General features: G+C 38.1%; 1 protein-coding gene across 4 annotated transcripts; it reads left to right on the top strand.

The window, feature by feature from the left end:
• Window positions 1-1,456: 1,456 nt before the first annotated feature.
• On the top strand, window positions 1,457-23,464 carry LOC136419059 (ras-like protein family member 10B). 4 transcript variants are annotated; one of them, XM_066405239.1, is made up of 5 exons: window positions 7,170-7,250; window positions 9,769-10,038; window positions 17,358-17,518; window positions 22,036-22,202; window positions 22,252-23,464. In XM_066405239.1, the coding sequence occupies exons 3-5, from the start codon at window positions 17,456-17,458 to the stop codon at window positions 22,670-22,672; spliced, it is 651 nt and encodes a 216-aa protein (XP_066261336.1). In that variant the 5' UTR covers window positions 7,170-7,250; window positions 9,769-10,038; window positions 17,358-17,455; the 3' UTR covers window positions 22,673-23,464. The 4 variants fall into 4 exon arrangements, with proteins under 4 accessions (XP_066261331.1, XP_066261338.1, XP_066261336.1 ...); XM_066405234.1 differs by lacking the exons at window positions 7,170-7,250; window positions 9,769-10,038 and adding an exon at window positions 1,457-1,877; XM_066405241.1 differs by lacking the exon at window positions 9,769-10,038 and having other exon boundaries at window positions 7,159-7,250.
• The last annotated feature ends 116 nt before the right edge of the window (window positions 23,465-23,580 follow it).

Here is a 23,580-nt window from a genome sequence, read left to right as displayed (position 1 = left end):
ATAAATGTTATTTATCAAACTGAACTATGTAAGTGTCTCCTTAGAAGATCTCTTTGAACCTATTTGGCAATGCTCCAAAAAATTATATTTCATTCCACAAACAATTTGGATTTAAATTACGTTACAAAAAAAGTAGACAGTAAGTAATGGAAAAAAAGTGCATCTTCGAAATAGTTTATCATGTTCAGCACCATTTGTGTAGCTTGGAGATGTCGTGCAAATGACTAACTGATGTGTGTAAATCAATATGAAAAATTGGAAAAAATTAATTTATTATTACCACTCATAACTATATAAAAATATGTATAATTTAAGCTTGGAAGCGTTTGCGAAAAATAAAATGAATGGGAAGCAAGTTACCTCTCTCTCCCTCCTCCGGGGTTCGGGGATGATGCATCCAGGAGTCACCACGTGGAGGTGCAGATAGATTTTTGACTTACATTAACCGGTGCCTAATTTTTAAACGCTCAAAAATTATAAACTAACACCACTTCTCATAAAAAATAAATCTTCTATGTAATAATATAAATATATAAATGTATTCTCTACTTTCTTGTCTGTATTGTAGTTGTGCAGGTTCTTCAAGATAAAATTGCTTCTCGAAGGGCGAATGTTTTACTAAAACTTCGAACCTCAATTCCTATAACAAACTCGAAAGCGTTCGATGATTATTATAAAGTTCCATTTTTATGCCTCTGGATATGGAGCAAAATGGATGTACTGCTGGTCATCGATGAAATTGTATTTTGAATGTGGGAGCGGAAAACGAGACGCAAAAAAACTAATAACGGTTATACGTATATCCGAGATGTCCATTTCTGGAGATCAATCATGGCTCTCCTTGCAAAAATTTGTGATATTTCCACAAAACTGCTCTACTGACCCTGAACGTGAGTTAGTTGATCGTAATCAGAAAAAAACAACTGAAATAAAGATGTGAAATATAATAAGAAATAAAATTGATGATGGTTGTCGAAAAGCGATCAGTCGGATTTGAAATATGTTTTTATATCTACATTCTTGGCATAAGAGTAGGCCAGGACCCCTTGTTCCTATCAATGGTAAAGCGTCTTGCACCGTGCCATAAGGCTACAACGTTTTAACTATTTATCTCAAAAATAAATACCAACTACTTACTTTTATTCTACAGGATGAACATAAATGAATACTCATTAATGACCTTTTATTAAAGCCCTTTATCCATATCGGCTCTATAAACTGAGCGTAAATGCGCATTATTTCTTTATTATCATCCGCCTCAAATTCAGATCTTCCCTCTAATCCCCCCCACCACGCATTAAAATAGCAAGGCAACCCTCCCAGCTTGTAATCTGCCATTAATCTAGGAAGCGGAATTCCCAGGCAAAGCTGCTGCAAAAACAATCGATATTCGGAATGAATGTAACCTGTGGCTCCATCTGCCCTCCCACCCCGCAACCCTTCATTTCAGCCCTGACACAATCACAAGCAATACATTCTAACCTTATTCTAAACGTTTTTATTATTTATTTTCTAATTGTTATTCAAAACTATTGGAATTTGTGGCGCTACGCGGACTCTTTTGTGGATTTTAGGTGGAGTTTTAGTGATACTTTTCGGGAGTTATGTGTTTTCGAGGAATGCGGGAACTTTAAGTGTCCGTTTACACGTTAAAAAAATCAATCCTTGTTGCTCAAACTATATTAGGATTTTCTTAAGTTCTAGCAGCAAAACAGCCTTAAATTGTATGATAAAACTGTTGTTTAGTTGTTATATTGTGATTGTTAGCAATACAAAACCCATTGTGATCCTGCTGAAGCAATATTTTTCGAAGCATATTATACACACAGTAGAGGCAGACCAGGGTGAAGAGTTTTCGAAGTTTAGTTCCAAGAAAGGTGAGTGCAAAACAGCGTTAATGATTTTTGCCCAAATCCTTTTTCTTCAGTGATAAACGACCGCTTAGCGCTAATGTTCCTAGTAATGAATTTCTTCCCCTAGACTCTCCATCATTGGACATAAGAAATTGAGTCTTGGCCCCATTAATCACCCTGCGGGGTTTTCCTTTTATTGCCATTCAATGAATTAGGAATCCATAAGCTCCCACTCTGTAAATTCATTGGATCAGGTACCGCAAAAAGTTTTGTTGTTTTTTTGTTATGTATACTATACGGGGTGTTCTGCGTGTATTTGGGCGTTCTAGCTCATTTCCAATAAAAAATGTCATATAACTAACGGTCTGACTTTTAACTGTTTTAGAGATATTCGAAAATTACACTAAATATTTTTAGTTTGTACTGTTTGCAAACAATTTGTTAATTGCCAAAAATTGGATGAAGTGCATATTAACCGTAAATAACATAAATAGAATTTAACTAATTGACATGTTTAATGCAAAAACGGTTCGAAACGTCCCCCCTCCTTTTGAATACATAATCTGTTTCGACGTGAAATCGAATTAAGAGCTCGACCAATTTCCCGCGGATTTTCGCGCATGGATTTGTACGCTTCTTGTACTGGCCTTATCAATTCTCTGGAGTTGATGTGTTGCGAATACACTTGAGAGTTTAGGTGATCCCAAACGTAAAAATCAAGAGGTGTAAGGTCTGGGCTTCGCGGGGGCCATCTGACAAGATCATAGCGTCCTATCCATCTGCTCGGATAATTTTGGTTTAGTCACATAGTCACCTGTCTATTGCCATAAGCTGGACATGCATTTCACTGAAACCGAATTCGCTGCCGTACTAATAATGGAAAATTTTCTAAACGAGAGTTAACTCGGTTTGTAAAAAATTTAGGAAACCGTTCTCATTCAACGTATTCATAATAATAAATGGCTCTAATAAATAATTTCCGATTAACCCTAACTAAAACTTAACTTTAAAATTATCTTGATAATGCAACCAGCAAATTTCAAATGGGTTTTCGTGAGATCAATAATGTGAGTTCCTTAGAACAAAAATTCCAGCTCGCGTAAATGTTGCTTCATTCATCCATTTGACCTATTTCTCGAATTGTCTATTTTTTGCGTACTTTTCTAAATATCGCCGACATAAATTGACGTGAATTTCTTTGTCGCCATCTAGTAAATCTTAAACTATATGTTGGTAAAATGGGTGTCGACCATTCCAACGAAATGTTCTATGTATCAACGTTGTATATGGTACGTGAAGTCTTCTCGCTTCTTTACGTGTGCTGGTCATAGGATCTGCATCAAAAATCCTAAGGATGCTTTCTACTACATTTTCACTTTGGCGTACATCACGAACTCCATCTGAGCGACGGGGAACGTGGCCAGTTTCCCTCAAAGTTTCGTAAACTCTCACAAATGTTCTATGATTGGGAATTTGTTGTTCAGGAACTCGACGTTGATACGACTTAACCGCATCAAGTGCATTACCATTAGCAAAACTATACATAAAATTCATCTCCGCATATGCTTCGTTATAATTAGAGATAATGCACGTTGATTTTATTTTTTTTAGCACATATGCAAAAATGTCGTTAAAAATCAATAAAAACATAAAATCTGAATATCTCTAAAACAGTTGAAAATCGGAAAATCAGAGTTATATGACATTTGTTATTGGAAATAAGCTGTAGAATCATCCCTTAAAATATTGTCCTTCATAGAGCACCTTGTATAATAACTACCTTCACTCTCCAAAGCCTTTTTCCAACGTGAGTCAAGGTCCGGGATTTCTTTTTCATAAAAATCGGTTGGTTTAGATGAGGAAAAATGTTTAAAGGCTGTTTCCAAGGTGTTGCGGCCCGAGAACGTTTTTCTTCTCATACTGTTGTCCAGCGCTCCAAACAGGTGATAGTCAGAAGGGGACAAATCGGGAGAATATGGCGGGTGATATATAGTTTCCCACCTAATCGTTAACAATTTTTCTCGTGTGATTTTTACTGTTTGAGGGCGAACGTTATTTTGAAGGAATAACGGGACTTTTCCATTGGCAAGAAAAGGCTGAAATTCACGCAATTTTTCATGGATTCTATCAGGTGTAGATATGTACGTCGGAGTAATATTGGGAACATTGTCGATAGGTAAGATTAATTAATTAACAAAATATAGAAGCACAAACTAAAGAATTTACTACAATTCAACCGCATCTCTACTCTTTTATATCTCGATTGCCCATCCTCTCCCTTTGTCCTTCCTTTTCAGTTCTGAGGAGGTACTTAAGTTCAAAAGGAAATTCCCCGATATTCAGCCATATAGTAGCAGTGGTAATAGTAACTTCGTTCAACAGTGCTTCATCGCTATATGTCTCTGTCTGTTTGCTTGTCGTTATCTTATTATTAACTCTAACACTAAAAGCTTATGCACTACTAATTCTCTGATATCTACATATCTGCTGCAATTGATTCGCCTTGATTAAGGAGCTCAAAATATCTTTAAAAGTCCAAAAAGCCGTTAGCAAAACTTTCTTTAGGCGTAAATCCTTCTTAGGAGACATTTTTGGTGGTTCATCTTTAGAGTGCCATTGGTAAGACCGTCTTGTGTTGCTATACAAAACCCATTGTTCATTACTTGTGATGATCCGATCAAAAATGGTTAATTTTTTACTCTAGATAAAAGAAGACGCGATGGACAAGCGATTCAACCCAATTGTGGTCGGTCAGTTTTTGAGGAACCCATTTATCCAGCCTTTTTGTTTTACCAATTTGATTAAGATGGTTTTTAATGGTTGAAACATTCAGCTATGTGGTTATTTCTGCACAAGCTTAGCGTGGATCAGCTTGAAGGATTTCGATCAGGGCGTGATTATCGACAACTTCCGGTCTTTCACTTCAAAGTTCATCCATGAGGGATTCATCCCCGTTACGAAATTTTGAAAACCACAATTGCGCCTTTCCATCTGAGAGGGCCTTCTCCCTAAACATCTAGCGCAGTTTACGTGCTGCTTTTGTAGCCGTTAAGCCTAGCTTATATTCGTAAACCAAAACTGAAGGAATTGGAGTCTCTAGGGCGAATAATTTTCCTTCGGACTCAAAAGATAAACTGGTTAAGTTTGAATGGCCTTGTTTGCTAACAAAACTAACATCTATTAATCCCAAGTGAGCCTGGTTTGTTAGTCATGATGGTATAGAAGTGTGTAAAAATCTATAGAATAGAATAGTGTGAAAATGAGGTTTTAAAGGAAGCGAGAGGACTTTTTGCGTACCTGATACCAGTGAAATAGCCTGGCATTAATTAAGCGGTGCTCCTTGAGTCGGAGATAGAAAAGGAGCAATTATTCATATGTGTGCACCAATCTCCGTTCCTAACAAAAGACTTCTCTCCAAAGCTACACCGGTCGTTCAAGCATTATTAAGTCGGTTTAACTTGTCGTTAGCCTTCGATTTTGTTGGTTTAACACGCGATATACCTCGCAAATGGAGCTGGAGCTTGGTTTATCGAACATTGATACTTCCAGCAGCACATGTCTTCAATTCCATTCGCCGCAAGTTTACGTTTACACAAAATTGATTTTCCGAACTATTCCTTTATTAAAGGAATTCCCAAGAAGTTATTCGGAAAATCGAGCGACTTCAGTTAAATCATGCAAATACTTTCGGCAAGATTGTTCAAGGAGCAGCTATGAATATTTCATGGTTTTAATTAAACATTTCGGCTTGCGCCAATCGGGCCCGAAGAAGAGACATGAAACCCACAGATATCAGTGGAAAGTTATGGAATTGCTGTCATCCCTCCTTAGAGACTTTGCTGCTTTATTGACGCCACAATATCTTGGTTGCGAACTCAAGGTGAACTTTTCCCAAGAGTCAAAACTGCGTTTACGCCACAATTAACGCTCGAGTTTAGTCTCGAATATCGCTGCCGCTTTAATATTCCTATGAGCAAAAATAGTTTTTTCAGTGGAAAAATTTCTCGTTAGATATACGCGAAACAAACTTCGACAAGGCAACGTCTAAAACTAATCTAACTACCCTTGGATACCACCACCGCGCCTTCGCAAACTTTCCAAGAGATATCTTCATAGAGACGAACTTCCTAAAGATTTCCAAGGAATTTTATTCGAAAAGTTCCTAATGAAATATGCAAACTGGAAAGGAAACTTACACCATGGCTATTCGTTAATAACTTCCTGATCTGCTCTAATGCGATTTAAGACGTTTCGGTCCGTTTGAAATCTCCAGCTAAATTTATCTCAATTAAACTTTGAGGTCCGACAACAATGCAAACGATTTCATTAGAGAACAGCCTCAATATTGAAGTTTATTCCCTGTTAACCTAGATAAGCGAGTCGAATAATCGAAACTGCTTTATTGTACTGTATTTATTCGAGGAAATAACTTCCGGAGCAAACCAGTAACATGCTATTTCATCGTTAGATATGCAGCACGTGTTTGCCACAACAGAGCAAAAGAGAGAGGAAGGTTTTATTTGATTTCCGTTCGAAAATTATTCAATTTTTGTTATGGGAAGTTAGGAACGGTTCAGCCGAGCAGTCTTACGTGTGTTATCATAAGGTGGCCGTCGAACGGTGTTGCCGATTGGCTCAGCTCGACAGACGACTTTGGAGCCTTTTATGAAAAAGTTTTGGGTCGCTCAGACGCGGCGGTTAAACTAAGATCCGGGTTTCAGGCGGGAAATCTGTGCTCCCTACTTATCCTAAATGTCACTGTAAATTTCATTAAGTGAGCAGCGTGTTTTTATCTTCTCAATTTAGGTTAGTGAGCTTTCACTCTAATGGGCACCCAAAAGGATCCTTCATCGTCATGTAAAGATGCGATTTTCATCAATGGAGGATGTCTCAGAAAAATTGACAAATCAAACATAATCAATACAAAAACGGCGTCTTAACAACGCAGCCTTGGTTCAAATGTAACTTTTCCCCATTTCGCCTATCGGAGCTTAGTTGAAACTTTATAGTGCTACCTTTCTTTTTTCCTTGAACAATCTCGCCCGTGCTCGACCACTCAAACTCACCAATTTTCGAAAGTTTCCCAGTCCCAGGCGATTTCCAAAAATTGCCATTTTCCAGGGAACTTTCGAGAGAAACTTAAACAAACGGTTACCCGATTGCCAAATCGGCGTAAATTGCCGATTAGCCGAAACGTGGAAAGGCGCACACGCAATTTCCAATTCAAAGTTTTCGCTGGGAAAAGCGGGAAAGTGGAAACTGGAAATGCAAGTTGTGTTTAGTGCTTCGGCTGCTTTCGACGTATCAGTGTCGGCGAAACGGAGAATACCGAGTAAAGCACGTGGAATTCGAAAGTTCGTTTGTTCGTTGAGCGATCGTTTTGTTGACTTTTTACTGGTATTTGTCATGGTGTTATTGATCAATTTAGCACTTCACTGGAATTTTCCTTAAAAAAAATTCATTTACGTGAATTGATAGTTTTGTTTGGAAAGTATTTTGAAGATAAATAGGCTGCAATTCACGTTTCGCATTTAGGGTGATTTATGGCACGCCAAAATGGATAACTTCTCGCTTTTGTTTGGAATTTATGATTTATACACTTTTGGGTGACAACAAAAAAAATCTTGTTATTTGTACGTGCCCAGCGGAATTTAACATGCGCCCATTTTGTTGCAAACGAATTTGACTATTTTTGCCGAATGGAATTTTCTGACGTTCACTTTATTATATTATTAGAAAATGGAAATGTCCTAACTCGCCAAATAAAGCAACCTCAGCAAATGCAACCGACATTTCACGAATTCCAAATGAAGCCTCATTTCCAACTTTTACTCCTCTTGGAGGGCGCATTCCAGGCATGCAGCAGCAGTGTCTTTGATCTTTCTGTATTAGATCAGAATGCTCCTTTTTATGAAAAAAAGTCTCTATATATTATTCTCTGTGTGTCTAAGGAATAGTGCCTTAAATTTAAAAAAATCCCTGCTGTAAATCATGTTTCTCTGCAGGGCAAACTAATAACTGCCAGTTCCTTTCGGTTCGAGTTTAATCTGCCAGTTGCGGCCGTTTAAGAAATTGTATTATTAAGCAAATGCCGACAATAAGCGAAACGAACTTTTGCCTGCAATGCTGCTTTTAAGTTTCCGTTCTTAATCCTTTTAAAGCGGATTAACTAATTAGATGCTGGAAAGCTGTTGCCATTATTTACGAGCTCTTTTGTCCATAATTTCTCTTAAAAAAGGAACATCATAAATTTGAAAGAAAACAATTTTTTGCTACGATTAACGATGTGTTTATATAATGTTGACGCCATGCGATGAGCGTAGGGCGCACGGTTAGTCATTTAGTCGACTTTAAACTAGACTGTTTTCGCATGACCCGAAAGTGACGTACGGATGTAAACGTAACCAACGGAGGTAGCAGTCGCGAAAACAAATGCTGACGCATGCGTGTGTTTGGGTAGACAAATGGCTGTTTCCACGGCACAAGGCAATTCTGAAAATAATTGCTATACATAAAATAATGTATCATTGCATTGGTCAATGAGGTCCTCGAAAATATATCCTTGTCAATACCTTAACAACCTGTAAGTCTGCAGATCCGCAAAAATTTTGCAAGATGTCACGAAATGTCAGAACCATCCCTTAGTTGGCCATTGCAAAAGTGATCATGCGCAAATTTGCATTAACGGCAAAGTGCCGGATTTCCGCTGCGATGGCCCGGGTTCAATTTCCAGTCGGATAATCGGATAATAGATTTAAAAGTTATATTGTCCAAGAGTTTTCTTGCTGTATGCATTGGCAATAAATGTCAGGTCGAGTCACGGATGTTAAATATGTATGGAGGCGTTTAAATCAGCTGCATTATTAATAACTTCAGTCATATAAACTTTTCCAACTTTCTGTATTTTTCACGTTCAGAAATTCTCCTTTTCTTAGTACATCACTTGTTTGATTCTGAGGCGAAAAAAAATTCCCATCAATACCTAAATTTTAGAAATATCGCGCTCGTTTGTCGGTTCATTCTTGACATTTTCCTGGAACCTCTCCACTCTTAAAAATGAAAAACTTTTATTGCTCCTTTTTGTCCCTTTGTGGCGATTAGTAGTCCTCAGCCCTGCAGGCGCTTATTGTTAAAATGGCAAAAATTCCCCGATAATAATTATTCAGCTTTCAAGCGTTTTCATTTGATTAAATCAAATGAAGAAATATTTCAGATTAGTTTGGACATAATTTTTTATAGAACTTCTCAAACATTGAAAATCACACCTACATCTTGATATTGACATTTAACATTTACATTTGACTTTGACATTTCATTTCACCTTGATATTGACAACATAGCTCTAACACTTTTCATGGTCAATAAAGTAGGACCGCAGAAAAGCGAGTGTTATAGAGGTAATTAGTTCAAATTCATGTACTTCAAATGTTTTCAAAAGTGAGGAAATTTTGATGTGACATTCTAAATCTGGCTTAACAAATAATCTGTGAACCTTATAACATGATATCAATAATTTACACCAAGGAAATATGTCATAATTCCAAGGCGTGCCTAGAGGAAAATAAGTCCTGAGCGTATTATACCTTTCAAGGCAAATTATTCGAAACTAATTTTACAGGAGCTCTTTGTTCAAAAACGTAATTGGATATTACACTTTTTTATATTTCGTTCCTGCACAAAAAAGCCTCCTCATTTAACAGGAAAAATACTGCCGATTGGAATGAGATTATGTGCTTGGGGATCAGGTACGCTACCTGGCAAAGGGAGGATTTAAAACTCTGAATCTAGCCATGATGAATGGTTTTTATTCTGGCATAATATCAAGCAAAGAAATAGGACAGAGAAAATTTTCTACGTTATTTACATCATGTCATGCCTTATCGTTTAACATTTATCGTTAATAATTGACATCAAGTTGTCATGTGGATATGATCAAAAATTGGATCCAAGTGTGTTATTGCTAAATCGTGAGTGTGAGACAATGTGCAGAACGTAGAAAACTGAATTATCGTAGTGTCCGCCAAAGTTTTTATGAATTATTGAGAAGTAAATTTTAAATACTAGTGGGATTTATCTGTGAGTTTGTGGAATTTACTGACTACGAGAAACCCTGAAACTTTCAAAGTGGCCGACATACCGGAACCGTCTCAGCCGGTGATCACGCCGAATTCAAAACGCCATCTTGGTAAGTCCTTACTTTTCCCTTTCATTAACAATTGGAATCGAATGTCTTCTGTGTCGGTTTTCAAGCGCGTCGCTCAGAAAGGGCAATTGACATCGTTGGTGCTAGCAAAAAATTTCCATAGGGAGTTATCAAAATCTCTGGCTCAGATTTTCATTCCTCTTATCAAAAATTTGCAATTAATTTTCATGTTTTATCTCATACATATTCTTCACTCAAGGTTTAAATTTAGTGCTGCGTTTGCAGTGGTTGTTGGGCGAATGTCAAGTGCATCCGGCAAGTCCGCTGCTTCACAAATTGACTGTCCAGTAGCGTTTTGCAGTTGTCGCACCAGGACAACGTAAAGGTACCTCTATTCTTACATCATCCTTGAGTTAACATATGGTAGAGATAACTTCGCGCCCCTTCTAGTGCGGCTACAGTTAAAAAACACGAGAATATAAATGGAGGGTAGATACTCTGAGTGACGTAAACTACTCGCCGGATGCCCCGACACTCACCTGGTAATACTTCGACGTCTTTACTAGAAAGTATAACAAATGTAAACATTGTAAACAATATAATAAATTGTTTTGCATTAAAGCTTAATATTCAGCATCCAATTGTTTACGAAATAAATTAACATTAATCATAATTGATTTCGCCACCTATACCGATTATTAATTAAGGCTTAACAGCTCCCTTTTGGAGTAATTATCAAGAGGTCAAACTTTAATTAATACTCCATGCTCAGATCTAAAGGCGTCTCTACCTAACTCAAATAATCCTACGTCTCCCCTGTTTCCGATAATTCGATTAAGCTTTTATAGCGTATCCTAGTAACATCCTGGTACTAGATATTAGCTGGCAAAGTCTGATATTTTCTAGGGCGTTATTAATTCTTACTCTGAAATTGATTTACTGTTAATAGCTTAAAGATACCTGGAGCTTATCAATTATTTACCAAATCTAATGGCACAAGCAATTTCATGGAGATCAGGATCTAGGCTAGTATCGACAAAATAGGAGGTGAATCATAATGTTTATATTGTCTCTTTGGTTGCGGTAGATTAACGTGACGTTGCTCAGCCATTAGACACCAAGTGACCGTTTTCCTTTCGCATGCGGTTTTGTATGACATACGCTTTATGAATTCGGGCATCGACATCGATGCCGAATTACGGCCGCTCGCATTGACTGTCCTTGCCTTATTATGACATTTCGCGCATCGACATCAATGCGGGATTACTGTCCTTGCCTTATTATGACGTTTGATACCGTGTTAGACAGACGCAGGTGGTTTTCTTCGGCCATGTTGCCGCACTCGAGCTTAATTGATGAGCGGAACAGATTGACTCCATTTTTATATTTTAGCTTCATCTTGCCATTCCCAAGCAAAATAAAAGAAAAATATAACAATCTGCTACAAACCTGTGCAACGTATTTTCATTATTCCATATTCCTATACGATCAGAGCCCTGGTGCGGGCGCTCAAATTCACTACATGTCAACCGCAACGAGAATAGCATGCGATAGGAAAACACCCCACGGTGTGATTCTGACTAGAGATGGGGATAGTATCGAGAGTTTTCCTGGGATTATCGATTGTCAGATTGAAGCTTAAAACTGTATCCCATTTCTGATCTAATGCACTGTCAGTCCCATCAGCCACAGATGGTTGGTCACGTCTCGAACTTTGAATTATTCAAGTCTAAAATAAATAGACGCGTCCGTGTGTAAAGCTCATGTTTCTTGAAATCCTTTTATACAAAGCTGAACCGCTTAAGATTTGATCGAAATCGTTCCGCAAACTAGTCCTGTCTAGTGATAAAATGGGTCTTTTTCACACTGAAGAAAACAATTCATCCTCGGTATGAATAATGCAGGAGGCTCGATATACGGCCAATCAGCTGTGATTGATGCAAAATTGAGATCTATTATTCCCTCAAAGAGAAAGAAGTTTGTTATAGGTCTTCGGGAAATTTCGCGGGGAAATTGAGTTACCGCAGCTGCAATTGCAAATCGAAATTGAACCGTAATTGGAAAGTGAGATAGACAGGCTTCTACATTGTTTAACATCCTTGGGAATTAAGTAAAGAGCGGAAGAAGAAGTTTTCTAAATCAATCAATTTTTTAAATTGCCAAAGTTAGTTGACTAGGACAATTAAGGTCAATGAGGCGTGTTTCAATAGCGGGAGCTAGTTACCTGGTAATAAAAAAGGAATTTCACTCGTTTTAGCTAAATAGAGTGTCCTTGAAGAACTGATACCGGATTACCCGGAAAGTTGCCCCAAATAAATTAAAGTTAAACGGGATAAGGATACAACCACAATCGGGTGGAATTGCATGCTGAGCCTGATTTCAATAGGAGCGATTCGGAGAACTTGGCAAATTGTTTTCCATTAAAAGAAAGGCCTGTCGAATTAAGTTTTTCTTGACATTGCACAATGTCTACATAATTTACATTCTACGTGGTAGCTGGACAATTTGCAATGTTAAATATCGATCACATGCCCCATGCCTACTGCAGTAAAACCATTAACTGCATTTTTGGTGCGTCATCATGGGCAGTCATTGTTGATCTTGAATTTTAGATTTTATAAAGAAAATTAGTTATGTATATAGGAAGCAACATTGCATGTCCCTCTTAAGGGCATTTTCTAGATTGTAGTTAAGAGAGACTTTGATGTTAATTTCCCATTCAAGTTTTGCTTCTTTCTCCCATACTTCTTGAGGTTTTTTTTTCGGAAATAAACGGCTTGTACCGCAAGACTCCCTACAGGGAGCGACCTCATCATTCACCCCGTTTTTACGAACCGTTTACTTACATACATATTTCTTTAGGTTTACGTTTATTTTCCTGAAACAAATTATGCGGAGGTCTGTCTTATAGGCCAAAAATAAAACTAACACCTACATGTTTCTTTACTTCCCTTTCGAGGGCCGACTCTAAAGGGATTAATAAAAAAAGACTTATCGGAATTGCGGCCGAAGAAAAACAGAGGAAACGCATCGAGAAATCTGCTCTGTTGGTATTTTATTGTTTCCCCAAAGTTCCCTTTAGTGTTAGCTCTTCGAGATAAAATTGTTTCTCGAAGGGCGAATGTTTCACTAAAACTTCGAACCTCAATCCCTTTAGCAATCGCGAAAGCGTTCGATGGTCATTATAAAGTTCCACTTTTATGCCTCTGGATATAGGGCAAAATGGATGTACTGCTGGTCATCGATGAAATTGCATTTCGAATATGGGAACGGAAAATGGAAGGCAAAAGATCTAATAACGGTTATATATCCAAGATGTCCGTTTTTGGAGATCAATCATGGCTCTCTTTGCAAAAATCGTATTTTTGATGTTTCCACCGAATGCAAGACCGACCCCGAACGTGTGATGCATAATCGTAACCAGAAAAAACAGCTGAATTTAGAAAAAGTGAAGTCCAAAATGGCGTTCATAATAAGAAACACAAAGTTTGTGATAGCTGTCGGACATCGAAACTTCGGATTTCAAATTTCGCATCACCACATTGTAGAAGAGGGAAAATTGCAATGTTAAGGTGTCGGTTATCTCGAACTAGCTGGCCAAATAAGCTGAGGAATAAATAAAAACGTTTCCTAAAATTGACGTTTTTTTCGAATACTTTTTAAAATTATCGGAATTTTCCAAATTTTGAATCAGCTTATTCTTGAACTCCAAATCGCGTAACTTTGCCCCAATTGAATCGATCTCGCATCTTTTATGAGTTTTATGAGACTTCCAGAAACGGACACCCCGTATATCTATGTATAGATATATTCGCTGCAGACCTCTAGTACTGACATTTAATCTTGAATTATCTTAATTATCGATAGTTCCCCACTAGAATGCATCCTTGTGCATTCTGCCAATAGGAAGAGTTAGGGGGATATAAATTAACTAATCGCAATAAGGGTTCAACCGCAATCCGTGTCTACGGTCCTACTATGAATCACAATTGAGCTTTTAATTTGACGACTATAAAGGCAAATCCGGCCATTATTTCCAGTCTCCAGACACGAGAATTGCAAACTAATATTTCCGGTTTCAATAAAATCGAAATAATTGCCAATCGAGAAACCTTTGATTACGTCCAAAACGGCCACATCAATTTACAGAGCCGAGTAACGAGGTTCCGAATAAAACTCGGTGTTCGTTAATTATTGGGGCACAAATCACTTTTGTCCATGTTGAAATGCGGAGAGCGGTCTCATTATTCGACGACAGGGCGGCTGTTTGAAAAGGTCCGAGGTACACTGTTTCGTTTAAATCGGCTGAAATTTACTAATTTATTAGGGAGCGCACACAGGGTGACGTCATATGTAGAAAGAGAACAATTGAATACTATCGACCAAGTCATCTTTGTGCAATTTTATACAGAAGCAGAAGCTGAAGCGGGCTATTATGTCGCTGTCTATTGCAATAAGCTGTTATTCATGTATTCAGCTGGATTTGATATTCCGAATATCAAAGATATAGATTTTAATGTTACGGGATTATTCTCTTTGATGCGTACGAAGTATATCCATATATCTACTTTGTGTAAGCAGGGCTTATGCAAACAGAGAAAGGCTTTCTTATGAGATAGAGATAAAGTTTATTTTGATATTTTCAGACAAAAAAATTTCCAAACCTAACCTCAACTGAAAATTGCTACATGTCATCTGTCAATATATCTAGAATTAAAAGCACGTCTTCAAACAAGTACAACAACGTCCGCCATTTTGTCAATATTTTCTAACGTTTTGTGTAACTCATTTTCGATGAGTAGAAACATATTGTGCGCATTATAATGATGTCTAATTGAAAATTCTAGCTGAAACGTTAATTATAAACTTTTAATTACAAACGTTTATTCGCAAAATGTTCACGTCAATCTCAATATCCCGACCAAAGTTTAAAGTTAATTTCGAGAGCCCGTGGAGCTACAAAAGCTATCCGAAATTCGATTCATTATCCTCTGTATAACGCTTAAAACTTGGAATTCATTATATTAGTTGGCCGATATTAAGAGGGACTTCAAAGCTATTTTTATCGCGGAAATTCCGGACTGAATCAGGAAATATATCTAAAAAAAACGTTGCTTGCCACGGCTGGTCAAATGCAAAGGTGATACGCTGTATTTTTTATTTTTACTCGTTAAAAACACAAGTTAACCAGCAAGATGTTCATTAACTATAGGAAAAGTTGAGAACTTATCGATGATCGAGTTCCCTATCTAGATTAAAAAAGTTAATTGGAATTCCATACAAAGGTCGCTTTAGAATGCTAGTAAAATTGCCAATTTTGCCGGCATTGAAAAACAGAAAAATGTATAACTTTCAAAGGAGCTGGTCGATACATTAATCCTCTGCATACAGGGCTCAAAGCAGAGGTTTGTTAATTATCATGTTGTCTTCGCAACAGGTTACCATTCCGTGTCTAACTTCTGTGGCGTGGAGATCACGTATATGTACATTCACACTTACAAGGGTCTCTTATGTGTCAATTTCGTAAGAACCTTTCGGAGAGCAGTTTTTCTAAATCCATAGCGGTTTATGAAAACGTAAGCAGCGCGACATTTTGGCCTTGATTGTTTCGAATCAGAGCCAGTCTTAGTAAGTCTGGCGCCCTGAACGAGATTTTGAATCCCCCTACCCCCAAGAAAAACTGCCGACCGGGAAAATCCGCTCTTCTTTCTGATCTGCCACCCTGAGCAGTCGTCCAACCTCATCCCCTATAAGGCCGGTACTATTCTTTCCTACAATTTGGATTTTAAAGGATTTTTAAAGGCTTGACGTACGTTTCTTGACAATATGGCAATCAAGAAATTCTATACAGCGTTAACCTGATGAGCAAAGCATAACGATGCTGCTTGTATGTGTCGACGAAAAAGGACACCAAAGCTAAAATTTCTTGTACTAATAGATAGATTCTTTGTTTCGTTGAAAAAATCAGTAAAATTGGACCGTGCGGGCTACAATTTAAAAATAAAAAAAGTCCGTCGCTCAACCTCGCCTCCCCATAAGGCCGATACTGCTTCCAATTATACATTTGCATCTCAATCGTGCCAAGCAGTCCGTCTTTGCGTATTAACGCTAGCAAAACAAGCCGCCCCCAATTTGATCATAGTTCATCGATATCGCCTCATTTTATACAACCACAAAGAACCGTCGGACCCGCCGAAAGACCTGTTCCTGGATTAAGATGTTCTAGTCGAGTAGAAAAAACGGCAAAAAACGGGAATCGAATCTCGAGAGCAATTCGAATAGAGAGGCTCGAGTGGGACTTGACATAAATATCCATATGAAGATTCATGGATATGCCTGGGGCAGCACAATCCAGGGCAGGCTGGTTATTGGCGAGATGTTATTGATCATTTCTGAGAATAGGGACCATAAAGAAACAAGAAAAATGCCTACTTTGTCAAGATGTCAAGTTTCGAGTTAGCTTTATATTCCAGAAAAACCTTTTGATTCGAGGAAAGTTGTCCTCATAGAGGCGTTTACATTCCCTAATTACGGCAGCTCTTTCGCGAGTCTTTCTGTGTGCCTGGTTTCAGTTAGATGGCCCTAATTTTATTAAAATCTCCTCTGCAAAGGCTCGTTTTTGTACAAGGTCCCCGCTATTTCGCCGACGACAGTCGGTTTAAGAGACACAGAGCGATTTCCAGTCGTTTTTTGCTTTCAACTTGATTAATTTAAACCTAATTAAGCTGCTTAAAAGCACTGAAAACGTCAGAAGAAGATGCTTGCGAGAATTCATTCAGCATCCTGTCAGGAAACTTTTGATGTGCCTTTGATATATTTCTTATTTCTATTCAGAAATACATAATATCGTATAACATTATAAGTCCGTGGTACTCAATACCGAATAATGCCTTTCCAGAAACGGCTCCTATTCAAAAATCTTTACAACGGCAAAGGAAATTTTAAATTGAATTTTTCGCATGACGAATTCCATCCCTTATTTCGTAAGACCTCATACATTTTCAAGGATCATCCACGAAATTGCCTTTTAAGGACGGCAATAATTCCGTTTTGCCTTCCTATCCCTATATAGACGCTTTTTATGTATGTTTTTTGGTTTTGGTACGAACAAGCTCCCCTCCTCCCCCATCTATATAGAGGCAATTTAGTTTATTCGCATTAAAAACGGGAAAAGGAATACAAAAAAATCGGGTAATTGAGGCTCTCCGTTGAGAGGTTGTTGCAGCATAAAACTCCGAGAGCACTTTTATGTCCTCCGTTTGAAACGATTGAAACTGAAAAATTGAACAACAAAGAATGAAAATTAATTTTTTTAATGGAAGAGAGTGCGACAACACAAAGATTTAATGTTGCCGTTTCAGAGTTGGATCTGGATTTTCTGGAAAGACGACATCACCAGCAAAATGCCACAGATGTTAAAGAGGAAGCGTGCTCTCCGGTGGAGACCAGCCCAGAGTACATGGATCTCATTAAAATTATTCTCTTGGGAGCACCCACCGTGGGAAAGACCAGTATAATCCAGGTTAGTCCTAGGAGTTAATTTAATTTTAGAATTAATGAAACATTACTGCTAGAAGCAAAACTAACACAGGGCGTGTGGATTTGAGGTCTTTGTCAGTCTTTGTAGCAGCGTAATTAAACCAAACGTAATTCCTTGGGCAATTAAATTAAATCCGGCTACTCCTTGCTTTAGTCGTGAGGCAGACATGATACATATGGAGTATTTCAGTATGAATCTATACGCGAATTCTATTACATAAATTAATTCTGTCGGTGCTTTGTTTAGTATATTGTTCAGCGAGTTTCAAGCCAACGTTAACACGTTCAGAGTAAATCGGCAGAATCAATTTAATATATGTACCATGTTTCCCCGAAAATAAAACCTAACTAAAAAATAAGCTTCAACCACGCGACTCAGGGGTATTCCCTTTTCCAACCTGCGTGTCGGTCACTAGTGAATGATGGTGTGCACAATGTGCATACCATTAACTTGCTATGCACAATTTTAATTAGTTCGCATTCATGTGGTGTTTTAGTAACGTAAGTATCATCGTTTTCTGTAAAGAAAACAAGTTGGGAAAATACCGAGAAGCACAAGTGTGGATCAAGTCGACGATCATTATTGTTTGAATTGGAAGACTCTGAATCATATAATACTTGAATGGATTGCTAACAGAAGACTAAAGGGTTTGGTTGCTCGTAGGGTTGATATTCAAGCATTTGCTCTTGCAACGGCACCACAGGTAGACATACGGCCAGACGAACATGCATACCCATGGCGATCCTTTAGGTACGAATCCTAACCCGAAGCATAAAAAATGCTTTCGTAAATTCGCAATGTTTTATTCCCATACACGCGGCAAATTTGTTACTGTCTGCATTGATTTAAATGCAATTCATATAAAAATACCCCCTAAAGCTTCAATATGCGATAGTTTAAAGCCTCGCTCATATGTATACATGCTTGAAGGTCATTCTTGTGAGCAGGGAATTTTGCTATAAATAAAGCCACTTTTATGTGCAAAAAAGTACAACAATCTCAATAAATCAAATATGAATAGAAAATGCGATACACAAAGAAGCTTTAATGTAATCTATTGCATGATATTGTGACTGTAATATCGTGGTGGTACTTACCCCTAGTAATATTTTCATTTTATCAAACCAACCTTCCACCTTGAGACAGTAGCGAGACTGAGAGTGAGACTTAGATTTATCATTCCATCAGTTTCCAAAAAGCAGGTTTCCTCTATGCCCCTGTGGCATACTAAAGTAACCAAGCTAGAATTCCCCCAATTTAAATGCATGCGTGCTACTCAAATTCCAAGTTTGTATTCAAGTTGTAGCTCTTTTTCTGTGTATATAGGATGGGAGTATACGTATAAAATTCAGGACTTGAGATGAAACCAGTTCCGTTTCACTACATTTGAATAGATTAATCAATGGAGTGCCAAGGAAATCCTTCGCCATATTGTCATGAATTTGGTGATCTCATATTATGGATTACTCAAGGACAACTCTTCCAGCTGAAAAGGCCGCATAATTGGAAACTCATGCAGAAAACTGAATAGTCGGCGATAATATAAATTATTAAAACCCGGCTATAATTAATTTCCAGGCTTTAAAATATGGAAATTTCCTGGATGCTGCGAATAGTTTCACCTCTGCTGGTTCGAATTAATAATACGTCGTTTTTGTTTTAGCTGTGCAGCTCATTTAATCATTAATTGCTGATAGAGTTCTCTCGTTTTTAGTGATGGAAAAACTCTTGTTTTCCACATTTCCACGAGGGGATTTTGAAATGACGCCGTAAAGGACATCCCCTATGAAATGTTAACTAGACAAGGTATTTTCGTCGTTCCTCGTACGCGAAGTAATGCTCCATGAATAATTCAGCTTTAATTTTCCAGGCCGCTCATCGTCTTTATGATGAATGTGAGAACATAACCTTCAGTTTCCCGAAAAACACTAGTCAACTTTGTGTTTACAGTTTTTGCAATGTGTACTAACAGGGGTGCAGTACATAATGTGAAGTTATATTGCCTGGAAGTCTGGAAGTAATCCAAATCCAGTGCAAGTCGATGGCAAAATGGCTGGCGCCAGTCTGATTTTCTTTCATTTTGATCTCGCTTTAGGGAAGTCTTTGTGTGCGTTGCAGTTTTTCGATAATTTACGATAACACAAACGGGGACCTGGTTCGACTCAAAAATTACTTATAAGAAAGTCAATTTTCTGCTGCATTCCGAGTGCGCTATTAAGCTGCAAATAATGCTCCTAAACCGTCGGCATCGGTTTCTTCCCGCAAAACTGAGTGCCTAATAAACCACCTGCCTCGTTGCCTCTGCAATTGACGCTCGTTTAGGAGCAGGAAATTTCCTCGAAAAATGGTCTTTTGCAAAGGAATTTAGAAGAGCACGTTCATGCGTTTTCCACCCTTTTAGGTCACGCGCCTCACATACCGAGAACTTCTCTATTTCAGCCCTGATATCCGGGGAAGTTAAACCGTTTTATTTAAAAGACGTGTTTAATAATGCTTTGTCGACGGTTTCGGGTTCAGGTTGGTTGGATAGTCCCGAACGGAAAGGATTTACGGAAAAGTTAGATTAAACTCGCGTACTTTCTTATATGCTGTCCTCGTGCTATATGTCCCGTTGGAGAAATCCAATTTAAAGTTTTTCCACACGTAAGTCGTAAAAGAACGCTCGTGTGTTGGAACGTTAATGATGATTTAACCGTACGTTCGGTGTTATAGTTAGTTCAACAGGGATTTTCCTGCCGGAAAATCTCCGAGTTGCTGATGCACAAAGTTTAATCGCCTCAAAGTGAAGGAAGTTGTGAATACAACATAATTTTCAACCTTTCAGGGTGATTGAAACGGACTTAAGTGTGGGAACTTGCGGGTAGGGTTCAGTCTTCCATAAGCATTTCCGAAACATTAACTTATAATTTAGAGCGGAGGTCGCAGGACAGCATGCGGATTGTCTATTTAAAGGCTTTATAAATCTTGTTTCTTTGTTGTGGTCAGCATTTTTCCCGCTGGGACGAAATTCGCTACACAAAACACTCAATTAATTCCTTTAATTGGGACAGTTTTTCACTCTAAGGGCGCGTTTTAAAAGTGATTTGAAAACCTCCTCTTTGTAAAATTACTTTTTAATTGCATTAGTGCAACATTAAAAAAATGGATTAATGCGTTTTCTTTTATTCTTCTTCCGCAAGAGAAGTCAACAAGAGTTCTTCGTCCCCTAATTTAGCATACAGTTACTTGGGGAAAACCGCCCTCCTTAATGAGATTTGCGTGGCCCTCACCAGTCCAAAGATGCGCTTTTCGAAGATTTCCGGGAATAACCTCTTAAGGGATTGACGCCTTCATCGATTTGCTCGTGGGGAAAATCATCTCACGAAGCGTTTTTGTGTGAGGGATATGCAGGTTTTTCTAGGAGAGGTTGCAATATGCGTGCAATTACAATTCTATTAGATTATCGGAATTGATCTTAAGCTTTTCCGGCTTGATCACCGTGCAAGAACCTTGGGCAAACCTTGGCAAACCTTGGGGGACATGTATACCTAGTGTCCCAAGCAAGTCATTTGTGTACATAATAATTGAGATAAACTATGGACCTGAGCCACTGTCTTGGGACACCTGATAACAGCTTTAGTCAACCTTAGTTTAGCACCTTTTCATGCGAAATTTCAGTTCTAGAATTAACAGAGCTATTTAAACGCATACAAATGTGTGAACTAAATGATGTAATCTGAACTAGTGCAAACTAAGCTATAAAACATAAAGAGTTAGGAGTGTTCTCTGCTGAAATTCCATTATATCTGCTTCGTATTTCTAGAGGAATTCGCATAATTGAAACTTGGAGTATTGTGTTCCGTGCCGTGCTAATTTCATATGTGTATGTATGTCCAAGGTGACTCAAATTCGAGAGTTTTACGGGGCATCTCAGTCAGGGCCGGCCCTAACAAGTATCGCAGTGTGAAATTTTTAATCACCACCCGTTTACCGCCAAGAAAAATCACCGACCAGAAAAGTCCACCGCCCTTCCTGATCTCTGCCACTCTGAGCAATCACCCAACCTCCTCCTCCTCCTCTTCCTACTCCTCCTCCCCCATGAGGCCGGTACTTATGTCAGTTGTTATTAAAATTGGAGACATTTTGATTTCGTTGAAGTTTGCCGCGCCCTCTATACTCCAGTTATCCAACAAAATAATCGCGTTTTTGAAGACCATTGGTGAGACGATTCAGAATATTTAATAATATACAGGGTGTCCTATTAAAACTAGTATAATTATAAATAATTGCGTCTAAACCATATAACGAACAAAAAAAATTACTTTGCCACTAGATTCTACGTCAGAAACTGTATCATAATCAGAAGTTCTTAAAACACCCTGTATCAACGAAACCAAGATGGCGACGATTTCTGTGTCACTATCAACTTTTGATACATCAACATCGAAACACTCTTCAGTTGATAGTGCTTGTGTCTGTTCTGTTTGTTATAAGCTCCCTTATTGATCCACTAATTTCAGCAATTCGTCCTGAACCAGTTCCAAGAAGACTACTTGCCCACCGACCGAAAGTACACATATTACCCCACGGTAATCACCAATGAGAGGTGGTACAAAGTGAAAATCTCAGACCTGCCGGTGATTCCGTACTTTCCAGTAAACTCATTTTACGAATGGGCCAACTACAGGTGAGTCCTTCATCACTCTCACTCTCATCCATTTAATCTCCCTCATCAGGTATTATGGCCTTCGCAGCGCCACCGCCTACATCCTCGTGTTCGACCTTAGCAATATAGACACCTTCCAGTATATCAAAACCTTGAGGGAACAAATTTGCGAGAGCCGCAACATGCAAAACGTGCCAGTTTTAGTTGTTGGCAACAAGGAGGACCTGATTGTACCTGATGAAGCTCCGGCGGCCGGCTCGAAACCTGCAATTGCCAATACAAGCGAGGAGAAGCGCAGGGACATAGTTAACTTGGTGAAGAAGCACTGGAAGTGCGGGTACATAGAATGCAGTGCCAAATATAATTGGAGGGTGATGCACTTATTCAAAGAACTGATGAATATGATTGAGAATGTTTCAAGCAGGGATCAGAGTCCGATGTTAGATAACATTCAAGAGGCGCTGGATAGGAATAAGTGCGTTGTTATTTAGGGGTTGTGTATGTTTAGGGGTAGGGGTAGGGAGTTTTATAAGGGGGCTTGGCAGCTGTTGAAGGGGAAAAAACCTGGGAAACGATTCTAAATACCTATATGTACGTTTTTGGTATACAAAATCATTTTTCTAATGCTCACAAGTAGTGACACTTTTCTTAATCAAAAACGATGGCTATACGGGTTTCATGTCATAACTAGTTACATAATGAAAACAGGTGCCTTCATTTCGTAACTCAGTTAACAGATGAAATCAGTAACAACAGTGGTTGCTGCAGTTCTACAGATAGACGTCGCAATTTATATATAAACTATTTCGATACTTATTAATTAAAAATGCCTGCCAGCTTGACTAATAGTTTTATAATATTTTTCTTGACATTAATTTGGCTATGCTTCAGTTGTAAATCAAGCAATAAGTGAAAATATGTATACTAAATTCTGATTAGGTACTTTCTTGTTTTACTAACATTACGTAATATGTGCCAAAAGTTTTAGAATTAACTTTATAAGCGTAGTGGACTGGCAATAATCCACATGAGATATAATTCTGGCTTTTCCATGGAAGTTTGGGTTTAATTAGATCTATAAGGAAAAGAAAAAACTGTGTTTGCTTGATTTCTTATATTACTGCTATTATTATGAAAGTACGTAATTCGTTTCGGTTGTGATTTATAGTTGTTAACTTATAAGCGAATATTAGACGGAGTAAAACAATAATGTCTATGCCAAAAAGTATTACGGTTGTAGCAAACAAGTTCTAATAACAAGTGATAAGTTACGTTGGTTAAAACATGGGAGTTTAATTGATAAACCTTTTCCCTTTAAATAATATACAAAGATATTCATTTTATATTCAGTTTAACAATATTTACATTTTCTACATATTTTATGACTATGTGTACATAG

This window comes from Euwallacea similis, chromosome 2 (genome assembly GCF_039881205.1).
Source record: "Euwallacea similis isolate ESF13 chromosome 2, ESF131.1, whole genome shotgun sequence".
NCBI classification, from domain to species: Eukaryota; Metazoa; Arthropoda; class Insecta; order Coleoptera; family Curculionidae; genus Euwallacea; species Euwallacea similis.
The sequence above is the reverse complement of the archived record's forward strand: the minus strand, read 5'-3'. Positions and strand labels throughout refer to the sequence as shown.